At 38.4% G+C, this 17,362-nt stretch overlaps 1 protein-coding gene across 1 annotated transcript in view; it reads right to left on the bottom strand.

Annotated features, from left to right (window-relative positions):
- Positions 1-9,808: 9,808 nt before the first annotated feature.
- LOC111946917 (uncharacterized) overlaps positions 9,809-17,362 on the bottom strand; it is a 47,892-nt gene continuing 40,338 nt past the window's right edge. The window contains exon 2 of the mRNA XM_023952268.2: positions 9,809-11,210. Within this exon, the coding sequence (XP_023808036.1) occupies positions 9,940-11,210 (1,271 nt within the window). The 3' untranslated portion in view covers positions 9,809-9,939. The remainder of the gene's footprint in view (positions 11,211-17,362) is intronic.

The following is a 17,362-nucleotide window of genomic DNA, read 5'->3' as shown; positions in this document are numbered from 1 at the left end:
ATGACATAATCTTTTTATTGCAGTAGGACAATAAGGTCATGATTAGTCAATACAGGAAGTTTGGTGACAGAAGCTTTAGTATCTTCAGAGCTATAGTGCATTTATGTTATGATTCATATCTCTATTAAATTTAAAAAAACTATATGCAATAAAATGGAGGTTGACTTTCTAACAAAATTTAGTATAATAAATAATAATGTAGCATGACTATGCTGACGAGTCTTCATTACCAGTTCATATAAATATAGACATTTATTCCCTTTTTAAAAGTTCACTGATATTTACAGAATGGTGTTTCACAGAGGTTGCACTTTATTGACGGTCCCTTAGCAGCCGGCTGCTGCATGTTTGCATTCACAGCTTAAAGCGAACAATTCTGATTAAAAGGCAATAAAAACTATCTTTTTTCTTTAAAAATGCTTTTGTAGTTCACTCTCTGTGTTAATACAAAATGAGTGAGATACTTGCTGACACATTTGAACGTTTATCAGAAGAGTTATTGAAGCAGGAAGTCCGAATCTGTGAAGATCTAATTTAACCGAACTGCAGCTGCTCTATTCCCGTGTTCCTCCGCGTAGCTGATAGCTGCAGTTTAAACTATGCCTCATAATCGTGTCTCTTTGCATTTCCAGGGTTTCCAAACGAAGTTGTTCTGCATTATTCACATATCTGCTCCTTTGTACTATGGGGGGGGGGGGGGGGGGTCTTCTTTCACGTCCTCACCTCTCTCCATACCGTAATCATGCTGTTCTTAGATCCTCTTTACCGATGTCACACAACAACACATTAGGGCCGCTCTGTACATTTTGGAGAAAATGTAAGACCTTAAGAACCATAAGGTTGTGAAAGTACTGAATATAGAAAATATGATAAAAGGCAGAGAGCTGCACGCAGCTCAAGAGCCGCCTGTTAACCCCCCCGCACTGAAAAATGATGGTCCCGCCCCTCTGTCTCGCCGATAGGCCATGCAAATTTCAGCCAATCAGATCAACCAGAAAGGTTCCTGCCCCAAAAGTGACAAAAACGCCCCCTTAACACTGAGCGTAAATCCACATGAGCGTGCAAAAAGGAATTGACCGCGCAAGATCACTTCAGGGTTAGAATTGCGCCTGCGCGGTTTGAAGGTTCACTCACTCAGTTCCTAAATACGCCCGCTTAGTTGTCTTTACGCCCTTTCACTTATTGGCAGAAACGTAATTCCATATGCTTAGTTGTCTTTACGCCCTTTCAGTTTATGGCAGATTTGTAATTCCATACAAAAACCACTGAGATGAACTATAGACGAAAAGACCTAGTCACATAACAGCGATCAAAGAAACTACAGTGAATGAGAAAAAGGCATTACAAGTTAGGACGTCAGTGGGATTCTGACCTTTAGAAAACAATTTAAAAAAAAAACATAAACATGTCTGTTGTGTAGTGACCTTGAGAAATTTGGCCAGCACTGAAGAAAGAGCATAACAGGGTCAAGGTCTTCACAATATAATGTCTGTACTAGAGCCCTGCGCGGGACTATTTTCTTCATCCCGCCCACGCCCGCTGAATTTCTGACTAATCCCGCCTGCTCCCGCAACGTTTGCTTTACACTCTTGCCCGCAATCGCAAAATATGTATGTCCACTCCCGCCCGCACCCGCAAAACTCAGAGACTTTGGTCCCGCACAGTAATTTAGATGCATTGATTTTGTATTGTCTCCAGTCCTGCAGGAAAAAAACATGTATTTGTATTGATGTAATTAAAGAGATTCATGTCCCTCCTCCAGCCTCATCTTTTCTTGCATTCCTCTTTTGTGTGATGTGCAACTTAATTATTAAATATGTTTTCACAAATTCTCTTCGGTTAAAAGTGTGCGTGTGTCAGCGCACAGACAGATGGCCTGAAGCGCGCTGAACCAGCTGGTAAAGATGCAGGTCAAAGTCATTTGAATTATGGAGGAAAAAAAACATTAATGGTTCAACAGAGCTGAAAATCTATGAATTAATTTTTTCCTGACAGAAAAATACTTTTTTTTTTAGCTTCAGCCTTTTCCAGTTTTGCTGATTCGCAGATCTGAACACCATGCGTGTCTCACGATGAACCTCGTTTGAGGTTCTTTTCTGCTTCATCAATTGACATCATGTCCCTGCCAGGAAACCTGCTCCTTCCTGATCCCGTCAGTGTTGCCAGATAGATTGACAGCTCTTTCATCCGTGTGCTGCGCTAGAGCGCCCTGACTATTTCTCGTCAGACCATAACTTTAGCTGGTAGCTCCGCCTACACGCGACCGCGATGTCAGGCTTTAAAGAACACAATTTCTAGGAGGCAGGGCGGGGCGTTGCACACCCCCAACAACAGGTTAGGTACCAGCAACAATTGTTCTGATCTGCAGTGAACAGCGCCCGTTCTTTTATGAACCACAGTTTGAATTCAGTATAAAAACATAAGAGTGGCTGACCGGCTGCTCCACAAGAACTTGTGACCAGGGTTTAAATGTGCAAAAAGTCATAAGAAAGAAACTCAAAAATGGTTTCTTAATTTTGTTTCTCCTTTACTGATTTGTGTTTTAAAAAGTAAACTTTAGAAAAATTAATTTAACACGGACTCAAAATTGGGAGCACATCCTCTGACTTCTCCACCTTAAATGTCAATAAGTCCAAGTCCAGTCCAGATTTACTGACAATCATCTTCATCCACACTGAGGGTCTCAGCTGTTTGAGAGGAAGATGCAAAGTGTCCATCAGTGAAAAGAAGACAGGAGAACCGTGTTCAGTAGAACCATTGATTGATTTACAGAACTGTAGAATTCGAGTCTTCTTTTGGGTTTAATAGTTATAATTCAACAGTGTGAACTGAACTGTATTAATAGGGGCATTTAAATTAGAAAACAGCAGATATAGAAGACTGAGTAAACACAAATGTATCACTGATTTATTTACTTATTGATTTATTTTGTTTACGTATTTTATTTTATTGAATGAGAATTTTATAAGTAAATTTTCTACAGAAAACAGTTACTAATAGAGTATAGTTAATAGTATAGTATAGTATATGTTCCATACACATTTATTGGCTCTCAGACACTCACAAGTTGCGTGTGTGCGTTGAAGTTGCGGCCCTCCCTCAGCTAGACCCTGCCTTTAGTGGCCCTCAGGTAAATTGAGTTGAGACCCCTGATCTAAATGTGTTTTAAATCTTTTTGTGTGTTTTTAGAGACCTCTAGTGGTCGCGCCAGGTACTGTTCATTTGAAAAATCTTTATTGAAAAGTGAACATGTAGAAACAGTAAGGATTCGCTAGCATGCACGCACTTCTTTTGTCAGTGGAAAGAATTTGATGCATACGTCTCAATTCAGAGGTTGCCAAAAACTAACATTTGAAACTTGAAAAATACTATAACTTTGAATAAAACACCTCGTTGTCACACGGACAACCATCAGGTTCACTTTGGTTGTCCTCCGTGAAATCTGGTTGTCTCGGACAACCGGATAACCGCATTTTGAACGCTGAATATGTCATTATCAAAACAAATCGAGCTTTATTTATATAGCACTTTTTCAACTCAGGTCACTCAAAGTGCTTTGCATAAAAATATACTAAAATTTAAAAACAAAAGGACAAGACAAACAAAAGTTTTGTTTAAAACCTGCACAAGGCCGTTAACCCCCCCCCCCCCCCCACACACACACACACGCACGCACATACATACACCATGATAAAAAAGAGTGATAAAATGATACAATGTTGAAATCTGGCTTTGTACTGAAGTGGGGAAACAATAATTTGGGGACATGTCCACATCAGTGACTCCCCACTTAAGTTCACGGAGTACACTACCACAGGACCCCCCAGATCTGACTAAAAGAGGCAGACCCGGGAGATCCCACTGCAGCGACCCCGTTCACTGAGAAGGGTCAGTCACTGACGTGGAGGATCCCTCTGAGGAAAACACTGGAGATGCAAATAAAATGTAAAAGGAATAAAATTAAAATAGATTAAAAACAACAACATAAAACAAATAAGTACATAAATAAACCTTAATAGACATATACAATGGTAAGTGAATAATACATTCAAAAAACAAATAAATAAGTAAAAAATGAATAAATGTATACTGTATACATACACATATATCAAACTGGTAAAAAGAGAACATAAATAATTAAAAATCAAATAAGTTCCTAAATTTCAATTAAAACCTAGATTAAAAAGGTAAGTCTTAAGGTCTTAAGCATAACTATGCATGTGTGAAAATTATTAGTATTGTGTACATGTTGACATGTGAACATTTTTTGAGCCAGAAGGTGTGTTTATAACATTTGAGTGTGTGTGTGGACAGGCCCAGCCATTAAAACTTGTATTACATCTGAACCTCACTGTAATCAGTATAACCATCCAAAAACTTGCTGCTTTATGCTGCTTCATGGTTTTAACTGTTCCAAAGGCGAGGACCATAAAAACTGAACAAGGCCTTGCCGGATGTTTTAGTTCTAACTTTGAGGATAACCAAAGGTCCTTTATCAGAGGACTTCAGGGTTCCACGAGGGCTCATACTTTAAATCATATCAGATAAATATGAAGGCCCGAGACCATAAAAACATATAGAAACCAATAAAAGAACTTTAATGTATATCCTAAGCGCACAGGGAGCCAATGCAGCGATTTTAAAATCGGTGTAATGTATTTCCGCCCACTGGTCCTCATCAGCATGCGTGCTGCTGAATTTTGCAGCAGTTGAAGTTTCGATATCCTTGTTCTGGAAAGGCCAGAGAGCAGGGCATTACTATAATCTAATGTGCTGGAAATAAAAGCATGCATTGGCGCCTCTGTGCTGGCAAGAGAGAGAAATGGGCAGACTCTGGTAATATTTTTAAGATGATAAAATCCAGTTTTTGTAATGTTTTTGAATTTGTGGTATGAAATTCATCTCAGAGTCAGAGTTATGAGAAAATATGACGCATATATATGATGCATTGTTGTGATTATTTTAAACTCTGCACACATGCAAAGCTTAACACAAACTATTACACCCCTTGGTCAGTGTTTCAAGACAGGTCGGGTGGGTAGCTGACATTGCAACAGACCCTTTGCGCCCGGGCTGGTCACTCCAGCCGGGGTGGCTTTGAAATCAGAAAATCAGGCAGGAATTGTGGCACTTGAGACCAAGAGTTGCCAATCCCTGTTCTAGGATGAAAGCAATCAGACACACCTTGCATTTTACAGTCAGACTGCAGCAAAGGATCTACACAGATCAATTAATGACCATGATGTGAATTGAACACGTATTGTCTTGAGTGTTTATTTTTACTAAACCAAAGTTACACCTACATACTTACTTTAATTTGAATGAAAGTATAATAACTGTCTATAACTATGTGTTATTTTTAAGTTGACTGAACTAAAAAAAATGTTATATCTTAACTGAAGCAAATAATTAAGTTGATCAATGTAAAAGGTCTATCTTTACAACATCGAAACGTGGTCTTATCACCCTCTCACGGTGGAAAAAGTATTATCTGAACTTTTTCATCCCCTAAATCATCTTCAAATGGACACGCCATGCTGCTTCACCTCTCTGAAAACAAACTAACCTTCACTTAAACCTGCTCCAGACCAGGTTATGTTCAGAGCACGAGTTGCTATAGGAACTAAGCATACCCTGAAACATACATCCATTTTTGGAACCGAAAGTTGAGGTTAGCCTCTTCCTTAGCCTCAAACTTACCGTGATAACTCACATAACCTGCTGAGGATACATGACAAACATTTTGGGACCATCTATAAGTGGATATTGAATTCAGATGTACCCCAATGTGTGCCATTGTGTGAACAATACCACACTAACAGCATTGTAATTGTCCATATTTATTTTCCGCATATGAACATTAGCCAAAAGGTATGTAAACAGCCTGGAAAGGGATTTGCACCACTTCCACATTTTGAAAAAAGTCTCACGCAACTGTGAGTACATGTTATAGTATAGGGTGTCAACAGTCCAGTGTCAACACCACATACGCAAAAAGCGCTTTCAAGAATACCTGTTCAGCAAGTTCTTGAAGGTGCATCCCATGCCTGGTGTGTATGTAGTATTAAGGTGAGGTTTTTTTACTTCAACTGGAGTTGTCGACAGCTTGCTGCAGGTGGCAACATATCCTTCCTTTCAAGGCAGGCAGCAAGATTTCCTACTATCTTGATTGTTTATTTTTATTTATTCATTTGTGAGGATGCCTTGGTGCTGTCGTGAAAACTTTGTTCAATTAGTAGAGTTAACCCTCCAATGGGATAGTGGTGGCTGAAACTGCTGGCTGGACATCCCACTTTCCAGATCTGTTTGACGAAGAAGTGGAATAAGGCAGCTATCAATCCTCAGTGGCCTAATGGATAAGGCACTGGCCTCCTAAACCAGGGATTGGGGGATCAAGTCCCCTCTGAGGTGCTTCAATTGTAGCATGCATTGGGATTGGCTTGTAATCATGCTTTCTTAAACAGGAAGATCTTGATCTATATGGAAGCATCAGAATCACATTCTCCACACAAATGTGCTCTGTCATTGCTGAACCTTTTGTGTGGCAATTCAAGCATTCTAAAACTTCTCTCATTAAAATAATCCAACTTAACCCTAAAGTGCTGCTCAAACTGTTTATTGGCTTTCTCCCTCAGTCAGCAGAACTTTACAAACACAGCCCTGGTCAACTGCATACCTCCACTTAAGACTGTGCAATAATCCAGTGTTTTTCAACCTTTTCTGAGCCACGGCACACTTTAACCTAAAAAAAATCCCGCGGCACACCAGCATCCAAAAAAAGGCCTAGTCTCCCCAACGATCCAGAAGCGGTGCTGGTTCACACGTCTATCGTTGCATTTTCAGCCTGTCTAAGAATAAATCTTGTTTTTGCTCGCACGTGTTTAATGTTAAAGCTCCTTTAACTGTCACGCATGTAAGTGAGGGATATTTATTCTCCTCGGCCGGCCCATGTCCCGCGGGAGCGGTGTGCTGCCGTAACAGCCGTGCATGAGAACCGTTTGGTCGGGGGTTATACGCCGCCGCGCGCCTAACCATAACCATAACCTTAACCCTCCTCAGGGTCCATGCGACCCAGAAACAAGTTCAGCACGGACTGCATGTATGTAGAAAATTACAAGTGAATAGATACGTTCTAAAAAGGAAAGTAAGGAACTCCTTAATGTGGTCCGGGGAGGGGGCTGTCAGGTGTCCTGCCTTAAATGTTCTCCCGCTTTCAAGCCCAGTCAATGTCACGCCCCCAAGAGTCATTTATCTCACTGTGATTGGTTGGTTCGTCAGCTCACGACAATAAAAAAGTGTCAATCACACAAACTGGTGGGCCGCATTAACATTAAACTTTCATATTACGGCGGGGGCCGCAAAATATCATCTTGGGGACCGCAAGTAGCCCGCGGGCCGCAAGTTTGAGACCCCTGCATTAGATAGATAGATGACTTTATTAATCCCACAACGGGGAAATTTCATTTATCTGTGGCAGCAAAAACAACATTCAGAAATAATCTATATAATATGACATCAAAAAAGGACATCACAAATGACATTCATATTAAATAATTAAAAATTATTATGAATATTATCAAAAATGAGATTCATATTAAATAAATAAATAAATATTAAATAAATACAGCTGCAAAAGCGTAAAAAACATGTGGTCTGCAAAACACGTGTTCAACTGTAAAAAACATGCAATTTTTTTTTCCAAATACAGAAATAAGTAATGAAGTTCACACCAAAAACAGACAACTGTTCAGGAGACAAAGTATATACATATAGTGTATACAATATATATATGTGTATACCATCCATCCATACATACATCACTATAAATTTCACTGAGAACAGACTAACATGAACTGAAAAAAAATGTTTTCCATGGAATTCATATGATACTCTAAATTTTTACAACAGTCTTTGTCTTATATATTCTTTACGCAACAATGATCAAAACCAAAAAAAAGAATCAATATATTTAAATCTGTGTAAAGATACTAGTTATAAAGATATTAGTTTCAAGTTTTTGGCAATACTTTGTGTAACCAGATGCTTCAATATTTAGTAAAATGTTTTTTTTTAATATTTAAAGAGTTTTTTAAATGTCCATCATAAGAGGCAGTTGATATTAGATGTATAGAAGAAATAAGATGTAAGTACTGACATCTGAGTAGGTTTCGTTGCTGTTGAATATTGGTATCGAAGGACAACCAAAAATTGGGGAGGACAACCATGTTTACTTGCCAGGTTGTCTGTAGGACAACCATCTTTTCCCCCTTATTTCTAACACTGATATTTATAGAAAAGTATGAAATGTCATTATTCAGTTGCACCCCTTAAAAAAACAGTAAAACAACAACCTGGTTAGTTTGTGAGATAATCTGAGTTTTTTTCTTTTTAAAAATAGGACCAGTAAGCACGCAATGGTCACATTACTGTATCTGCTAATCTGTGTGTCATTGTTTTCTTCCCTTTTCCAATAAGGTGTCAATCTTCAAGTCTTTACCTTCCATTAGGACCCTTAGGTTTGATGTCCGTCATATTCCACTTGTAGCTCATAAATAATTTGAAACAAGGCGTGTCAAGTGAGCAGTTTTATCCACAACCATCTTACATTAAGGAAAACTCTACTAACTGAACAAACGCTTCAAATGGTCACCAAGGCATCCACACACAAAATAACAAAAACAACAATTAATATGAAATTCTGATGTCTGGCTGAAAGGGAAGGATATATTGCCACCTGCTGGACAATAAGTTAAAAGACAAAACCGTAATTCATAATTTCTCCTTTATGATCAGTTGGGTCTTTTGAAAAGGATGCTATCCATATATCACTACCAATATCGAGCCCCTTTCTTGAAAAGGAGACTGCTTTCTTGAAGCTGACTTGTACCCGTTAAGAAAATAACCACAACCAAACAGACTGCAACAGTCAGCAGTTCAGCCCAGCTCAGGATGACACAGACTTAAGTTTTTTGGCGAAAAATGTTTCCAGAAAAATAAATACATTTTGTTTTGTGTTTAGTACAAGATCTTCTAAAATCACCATCAGGCTTTAGTTTACCCAAGGGTCTGCAACCTCAGGCTACAGAGCCACATGTGGCTCTTTTTGCCTCCAGTGACACTGAGACTAACTATAGTTTTACACCCTTGCTGACACCACACCAACTCGAAAGGCTTTGTGTGCTTTACCATCCCTCCAGAACGCAGAGATTTCATATACTGTCAAAAGTTTGATCTTCTCTGATCACACTTTTACTAGTTTCACTAGTTTTTTCATGCTGCACAACAATGTTTATTAGCGATGCAGAAGGGGGTTTCTAGATTTTTTTTTTAATATACCGTATCTGATGAATCTTAAACCAGTAAAGTCATGTTCAGGTTAAAAGGTAAGTTTTAACCTGCATCGTTTCAAACTTGTAGCACAGCATGTCTTCATTCAGATAAATCTAATCCATTATTCATTTGAAAGGAAATCATACAAGCCTTTGTCAAAACTAAAAAACAATTTTACATTTAGGGAAATGTTTTTTTCTTTATATTTCTGTTTTTATTCAAGTCCAAAATAAATTGTATACATTTTAAAAGTAACAACGATAAAAAAGCAGATCAGTATCAAACTTTTCAAACAAAGACTTTGAGAAACAGGACCAGCTCGCACTTCTATTATCAAAGGTTACAGACCCACCTGCCATAGCCGTAAGTTTGACCTTAAAAACCTATAATGTCAGTGTTCGGTCAGAACTCTGGCTGGACTAACTTTCAGCTGTGATTACAAAGATTAGGCACCAACACATTGAATATAATATCACACTTTGACACCATTCATAGTTTGTTTATTTAAGCAGGAAATGTGTTCAAAGATCCATTGAGCTCTTTGCTCCCTGATCTTCACTGTGGCTTTAATAACATCTTATTGTGGATGAGCTCTTAAACAGCATGTCCTTAATTTATGAACACGTCTTGTAGTTGAGTCATGGGATCTGGACTCCAAATCTTTTGCTCTGCATCAGGAGGCAGCAGGTTGCTTTTGCGCATCTGTAACACGTCCTCTGCTGACGCATGTCTCCTCATGTGTTCAGTAAAGTCCTTCCTTCTGCTGAAACTTACAGAACAAACGTCACAAAACATCTCCTCTAGGTGAGTGTTCATGTGCTTCTTCAGACTCGTTCTATGCGTGAAACTTTTACCACATTCCTCACAAGCAAAGGGTTTCTCTCCCGTGTGAATCCTCGTGTGACTTGTCAGAGTTATCTTGAGTGTAAAACTTTTACCACATACTTTGCAGAGGAAAGGTCTTGCTCCTGCGTGCGTCTTAATGTGATTGTCCAGCGTTGACCTTCGGTTGAAACTTTTGTCACATTCTTTGCAGGAGAAGGGCTTTGCGCCGGTGTGAATGGTCATATGGTTCCTGAGAGTGGTGCTCTGGCTGAAGCTTTTGTCGCACTCCTCACAGGAAAAGGGCTTTTGCCCGGTGTGAGTCAGCATGTGGCGTTTCAGGTTACAGCCATGGCGGAAGCTTTTCCCACATTCTTCACAGAATAATGTGGCCTCCGTGTGAATCCTCATGTGGCCGGTCAGATGACAGTTTTCACTGAAACTTTTCCCACATTTGTCGCAGACGAAGAGTTTTGCTGGTTTGTGGGCGAGGACGTGACTTCTGAAGGTAGACCTGAGATGAAAACTTTTACCACACTCTTCACAGCAGTAAGGCATTTCTCCGTTGTGGATTCTTCTGTGGTTGGTCAAAGTTGAAATGCTGGAATACTTTTTTCCACAATCTTTACAAGCAAATTTACTCTTCTTTTTCTTTGAGGTTTTGTCGCAGCTATTTCCTTCAGATGATTTGTCAGAGTCAGGATCACACTGAGGTTCTGATGCTTGAGAGCGTTCTACATTATGGACTGGACTTCTGCTGCTCTGAGGTTCTGCCTCTCCGTCTGTAGTTGATGCTTCCTGCAGGGCTTCTTCTTCATCATCAAACTCATCATTAAAGCTCTGAGTCTGGAACTGCTGATTGTTGAAATCTTCTATGAGCTCATTTTCCTCATGCAAAGTCACCATCACGATGTCGTCTTCCTGCTTCAGACCAAGCTGCTCTTCCTCCTGGCTGACGCTGATCTCTTCCTGTTGCTCCTTAATCCAAGGAAGTTCTGCTTCCTCCTGGTCCTCACTGGACTTTCTCTCCTGGTTCCTCAGATAATACTGTGGGAGAACTGCAGAAACAAACAGAACCTTTTCTGAAGTAGGGCTGTATATCACCAATAATTTCCAGAATCAATTCAAGTTTTGATTCTTTCCATCCTACGATTCGATTTAATTCAATTATGAATTTACACGGTTTACACATATTTGTATAGAAATACATTAATGATCTATATGTTTTGAAGTTACCGTATTTTCACGACTATAAGGCACACTTAAAAGTCATAAATTTTCTTCCGCCAGCAGGGGGCGCCCTATGAGCCGGTGTATGGAGAGAAATTAGACTCAGTCAGATTTGTGCGTGCGTAATTCTTGATTTGTGCGTAAATTAGGATTTGTGTATGCATATTCTTGCTTTGTGCGTGCGTAAATTAGGATTTGTGCATAAATTTGGATTTGTGCGTGATTTGTTACTCACATAATACGTTTTGTGTATAAGTTAAAAAATGTAAAATGAAAAAAGTACAAAATGCAATTTACGTATGCACAAATCAAGATTGCAACAGCTTGAAACTACTTACACACACATCTTTAAAAAACACACACGAATCCCTTGTTACGCACACACAAAGCCAAAGTTACGCACGGATCTACCGTGAGACTGTTTTCACGTCTCACAAATTCGTCCGTAAATGCTGCGTTTAAATACCAGTGGAATGCTCGGTCATTAGAATTTTCCTATCAGCCTTCCCTTCTAAACGTATCCAGACAATGACTCAATCAATACATGAAGACAGTAGATGTTAGTGTTGAACATAGAGGCTACTTACTTCGGGGCGTTGACCACCGAGATGGGCCGCCATTCTTCCCGTGACTCTCTCAGTCTGACTGCCTTTGATTTTTCCGGAAGAAAAAAAAACAGTGCCCCCTACTGGTCGTTCCTGTTACGCATTTTGTGTCAATTCAGTGTCTCGGAGAATAATATACTTTTAATATATATATTAGCGTTTAAAAGTGAACGTCACATTCTCAGATAATAATTTGTATTTTCCTTTAAAGTTTTTTTTAAGTCCTGCTACACCCACTGAAGGAAATACGTTTAGAAGGGAAGGCTGATAGGAAAATTCTAATGACCGAGCATTCCACTGGTATTTAAACGCAGCACTCACGGACGAATTTGTGAGACGTGAAAACAGTCTCACGGTAGATCCGTGCGTAACTTTGGCTTTGTGTGTGTGTAACAAGGGATTCGTGCGTGTTTTTTAAAGATGTGTGTGTGTAAGTAGTTTCAAGCTGTTGTAATCTTGATTTGTGCATACGTAAATTGCATTTTGTATTTTTTTAATTTTATATTTTTTTAACTTATACACAAAACGTATTATGTGAGTAACAAATCACGCACAAATCCAAATTTATGCACAAATCCTAATTTACGCACGCACAAAGCAAGAATATGCATACACAAATCCTAATTTACGCACAAATCAAGAATTACGCACGCACAAATCCGACAGAGTCTAATTTCTCTCCATACCGGTGCGCCTATTGTGTAGTTGTGGGTCGTAGAAGGAGTGAGGGAGGGAGAGAGACGTGAAGGCCACGTGGAACCTCACTGCAGTGCAACCATGGCCGGCCCTCCCTATACGCGAATTACGCAGCCGCGTAGGGCCCCCGTCACCACCAGGGCCCCGAAGTGGCGAAAAAATAAAATAAAAAAAAGACCCAAATCTGGCAACCTATTTCATAGCTGTGAATGTTGTGCAAAAGAAAGTTGCCTGCACTTTAATGATCCCCCTTGTCAACACACCTGAACCAATCTGGCAACCCAAATAATGACGTTACGCCACTCTCAGCAACGATTGGCCAACATCACTGCATTTAAGCCTGGCACAGTGTGCATTTACGAGCGCATTTTGTTTCAATAAAGTTGAGAAAAGAAAAAAAACGAGTGCATTTTGTCACGCTGATCAAAGCGACAACAAGAGCACTTCATGCCGAAGAGACTTTATCCATCAGGAGCTGAAAAAAGATGAACAACTTCAGCATCAATCACAAGGTAAGTTTGGAGGATGATGGGGCCATATTTTTTACATTATCCAGTATTTCTGTGCATTCGCGATTTAAAATACTAATTGATCCGAAGTTCGGTAAAGTTAGAAAGACAGGTGAAGTTTGCACATAAACGACCCCGTTTGTCGTAATTTCCAATGGAAAACTCTAAAATAATTCTGATACCCAAGTTTCCTGGATGAGGTCAGACATGACCTTCCAAAACGGCGAAGAGAAGATTAAATAACGACAATGGTGATGGCTGATAAATGTTTAACTCACGTTATTGTATTGTTTAATTGTTTTGCTAACACATATTTAGTGCGTTCTGCATTTTCCGGTTTATGTCAGTATAGAAACTGCTGTTTATCTGTTATAGACAGTCTGGTAGTCTGACTTTTTCAACAATGTGTCTTAAAATCTTGCATTAGCATGAAATATGGAGAATCAAAACTGCCAAATACATAGGAAATAAAGGTTCTAATTTATTAATGACAAATAAAATGAATGTACTCATTTTAAAATTATGAACATACAAAATAATAGAATAAGAAGTGTATAAATGCTTATATTTCCATTTATACTCAAATTATTATTCACATTTATTATTTATAAATAGGTACATTTCTTTCTCATTTGTATTTCACAGTTTTGGTTTTACATAATGAGGATGTTTTGCACAGTTCCGTGTCAGCCAACATTTTCTTCTGCTCTCAAAAAGTATCAAAAAGTATTGGAGGAGGTGCAGCATCCACATCCCTTCATGTGGCATGTAAAGTAATTTAAAAAACAGTGTCTGCATAACCCCTTTTTTTCCATAAACAGCGGCTGAAGAGTATGGAGCCCCAAACTGTTCTTAATAATAAATAAATATGATCTTGTGCAAATATATAATCAAACAATCTATTTCTCATAAATATATAAAAAGATCATGACATTGTGAAAAACCTGCACACAGATTTTAACTGAACCACTAAACTATTAGTAGTATTCTGCTATAGTTATTTTATTAACTTCATCAATAATTATTGTATAATGATTCTTGTTTTTTAGCTGCAGAGGAAACTCCTGTCACCACATCTTCTGTTGAAAGGGAAAATGTTGATGTTGCTGCTGGTAAGTTCAAATCTACCCAATATGGAACCCAAATCAAACTTATTGTTTCATTATTACTTAAAGGACAGTCATACATTTGTGCACAGACGCACAACAGTGAAGGCACTTCTTTCCAACATTCTGCACTAGATATATCTCATTTATATTACAACAACAGTTGCGTTTTGTTGGTGCTGCTGATCAGTTAGAGGGCCCACAAATTAAATCTCGCTTAGGGCCCCCGGAAGACCAGGGCCGGCACTGAGTGCAACTATCTATATTTTAAAGCCTTCTATGCTCCTTCTACCTCATAACCCTCAAACATTTCAGTACAGGAGTGAGCAGAGAAGCAGCTGGCCCACTGCTTTAAACTGCTGCTTTCGCTAGCGCAAAGGAGAAATGCAGAGACAGACTGGCGCAGTTCTGTGTGTGTGTGTGCGTTTGTTTTCCTGCATTAGCAGGACAAATGATCAGAATACACGCAACACTGGAAGGACATTTTGAATTAGTAGGACAGGGCCAGTGTCCTCCTAATTCTTAAGAAAATCTAAGACTGTAGAAGGGTTCCTATTGGTCTACTAACCCTATAGAACAAAAAAAAACAAAAAAATGAAAAAGACCTCTTAGTACATATATACCCGTTTTTGTGTCTCACCTGTGTATGACTCACTACGCCCCTAGAGGCTGCATGTGGTATAGCAGGACTTCATTAATATTCACACATGTGTGAATATTAATGAGTTATGTCCTGGTAATTATTACACTGTCCTTCTTATTCATGTATGGTGACTGTCAGCTGGAATACTGAGAAATGCTCATAATTAGCCTTTCAATTGTTGTTAAAATGACACATAAAGCTTTATATTATTTTTACATAGGTTTCAAGTATTATTAACTATCACACAAAGGAAATTAAATATACAAAGTGGTTTGAAAAAGTATTCAACACATTGCAAATTCTGTCTTGTTTTGCTTGAATAATGAAGCTTTATTTCTATAGCTCTTTACAATGCCTTTAGGTGAACCAAAGTGCATCGCAATAGAAGAAAAAACAAAGCTTAAAATTAGGAATGTTAAAAACCAAATAAAAACAGCATACAATTACAAAAAGTAGGCAACAATAAAATATATAAAAGACTAACAATAATGCAATAGAGCAAATTGAAGAAAATAAAAAACACCAACTTCTAATCATTAAAAAAAACTTCTAAAAAAGAATGTTTTTAATTTACATTTTGAACTGTTAAGGTCAGATATCATGCACATTTCTGCAGGAATTTTATTCCATAACTGAGGGCAAGATACAAAGGGGAAAGTACATTCACCCCAGCAATTCTGTTTTGACCTGGACACATTAAGCAGATACTGGTTAAAACTCAAGAATGGCCGTGGACAGTTAGCTCAGTTACGTAAACTGTGCCAAAACCACGAAGAGCTTAACATTAAAAGTGTAAACTAAATTCTAAAAAGAACAGGAAGTCAGTGAAGTGACCTGAGTACTGGAGTGATATGTTCATGTCTGGATGTTCTAGTTATCAGTTGTGCTGATGTATTGTGGACTAACTGGAGGCGGTTCAGTACATGCTGGCTGACACCAAAGTCCAGAGAGTTGCAGTAATTTATGCAGGAGGGGATCATGGTGTGAGTAACTATTTCAAGATTACTGCACCAGGAAGGTTTAGCTTTAGTTAAAAGGGGCAAGTGATAAAATCAACTTTTAAAGACAATGTCAATCTGTTTGTCAAATTTAAAACAACTGTCAAATATAACCCCTATATTTCTAACAGCAGTATAGTCTGCTGTAGAGGTGTAGAATAGAATATCCTTGCATATTTATCATCTGCTTTACACAATTTAGCGGAGACAAATAAGAGAAAGCTGCAAAAATATAAAATATAAAATATTCTCATTGATAAACAATGCTCTCTGTTTTTTCTATCTAACTTCTGTGATCTGCTGTGAAATACAGCCAGACGTTCAAGCTCTGCGCGGCATGCGCTCTCGTGCTCGCCTCGTCAGTGACCTACAATCACAGGAAAGGCAAAAGGATTGGCTATAACTTCAAAGTACTGACGAGAGTAGAAGTGATTGACATGTCAATCAAATTAAGCACCAAAATATGGCACCGTTTGTAGGAGTTTATTTCACACACTTGTGCACAACTGCCATTGTTGCTTATCACTGTAGTCACACCGTTTAAACACAAAGCTATGTCATGCTATGGTATACGCCTTGATGCTCCTTCACACACTCAATGGAAATGCTCACTTGAATAGCCTGGACCATACTAAACTGGCCAAGAGAGGACCAGTCCGGTCCGGATTGATCAGAAGAAATGTCACATTTTGCGATGAGCAGAAGTGTAAGGGCTGGCCCCAAAGAGAGCGGAAGGGTTAGCTAAAAAAAAGCTAGCGGGTTACTAAAATATTATCTCAGAATTAGCCCAAAATACCTCAGCATGTTAGCCAAAAAAGCTAACATGTTGCTAAAATAATATCTCAACTCAGAATTAATCCAAAGAACCTAAATATTTCCCAAATTAGCTAAAAAAAACTTACACGTTGCTAAAATCCTAGCTTAACTCATAATTCGCCCAAAAAAAAAGGAAGACAATAGAAAAGCTAGAATACTCATTGCTAAACTTTTATATTAACTTAGAATTAGCTGAACATTTTGATACCCATATTGCATAGGTTTTAAAAGTGCATAAAGTTTTTAAAGGATTTGAAATAATTACTATTCATTTTCATTGAGGTTAGTAAACTGTGAAAAAAAAGACTACTACAGTAAATTATTAGAAGACAACAGCAACAACATCAAGGAAACATGGGGAATAATAAAAAAGAATAAAACAGGCCCACCAGTAACTAATTATTTTGATAATGGACAAATGGAAATCCATGAAATAAATAAAATAGCAAATGAATTTAACAATTATTTTGTAAATCTTGGACCAAACTTGGCAAACTCTATTCCAAACAAACCGGACTATAATATTACTTCAAATATAAAGAATAATTCAAACACCATGCTATTATACCCAGTAACTAATGAAGAAATAAAAAAATGTGTAAAAGGG

The sequence above is a fragment of the Oryzias latipes genome, chromosome 23 (genome assembly GCF_053564925.1).
Source record: "Oryzias latipes strain Hd-rR chromosome 23, Olatipes_Hd-rR_3.1".
NCBI lineage: Eukaryota > Metazoa > Chordata > Actinopteri > Beloniformes > Adrianichthyidae > Oryzias > Oryzias latipes.
The sequence above is the reverse complement of the archived record's forward strand: the minus strand, read 5'-3'. Positions and strand labels throughout refer to the sequence as shown.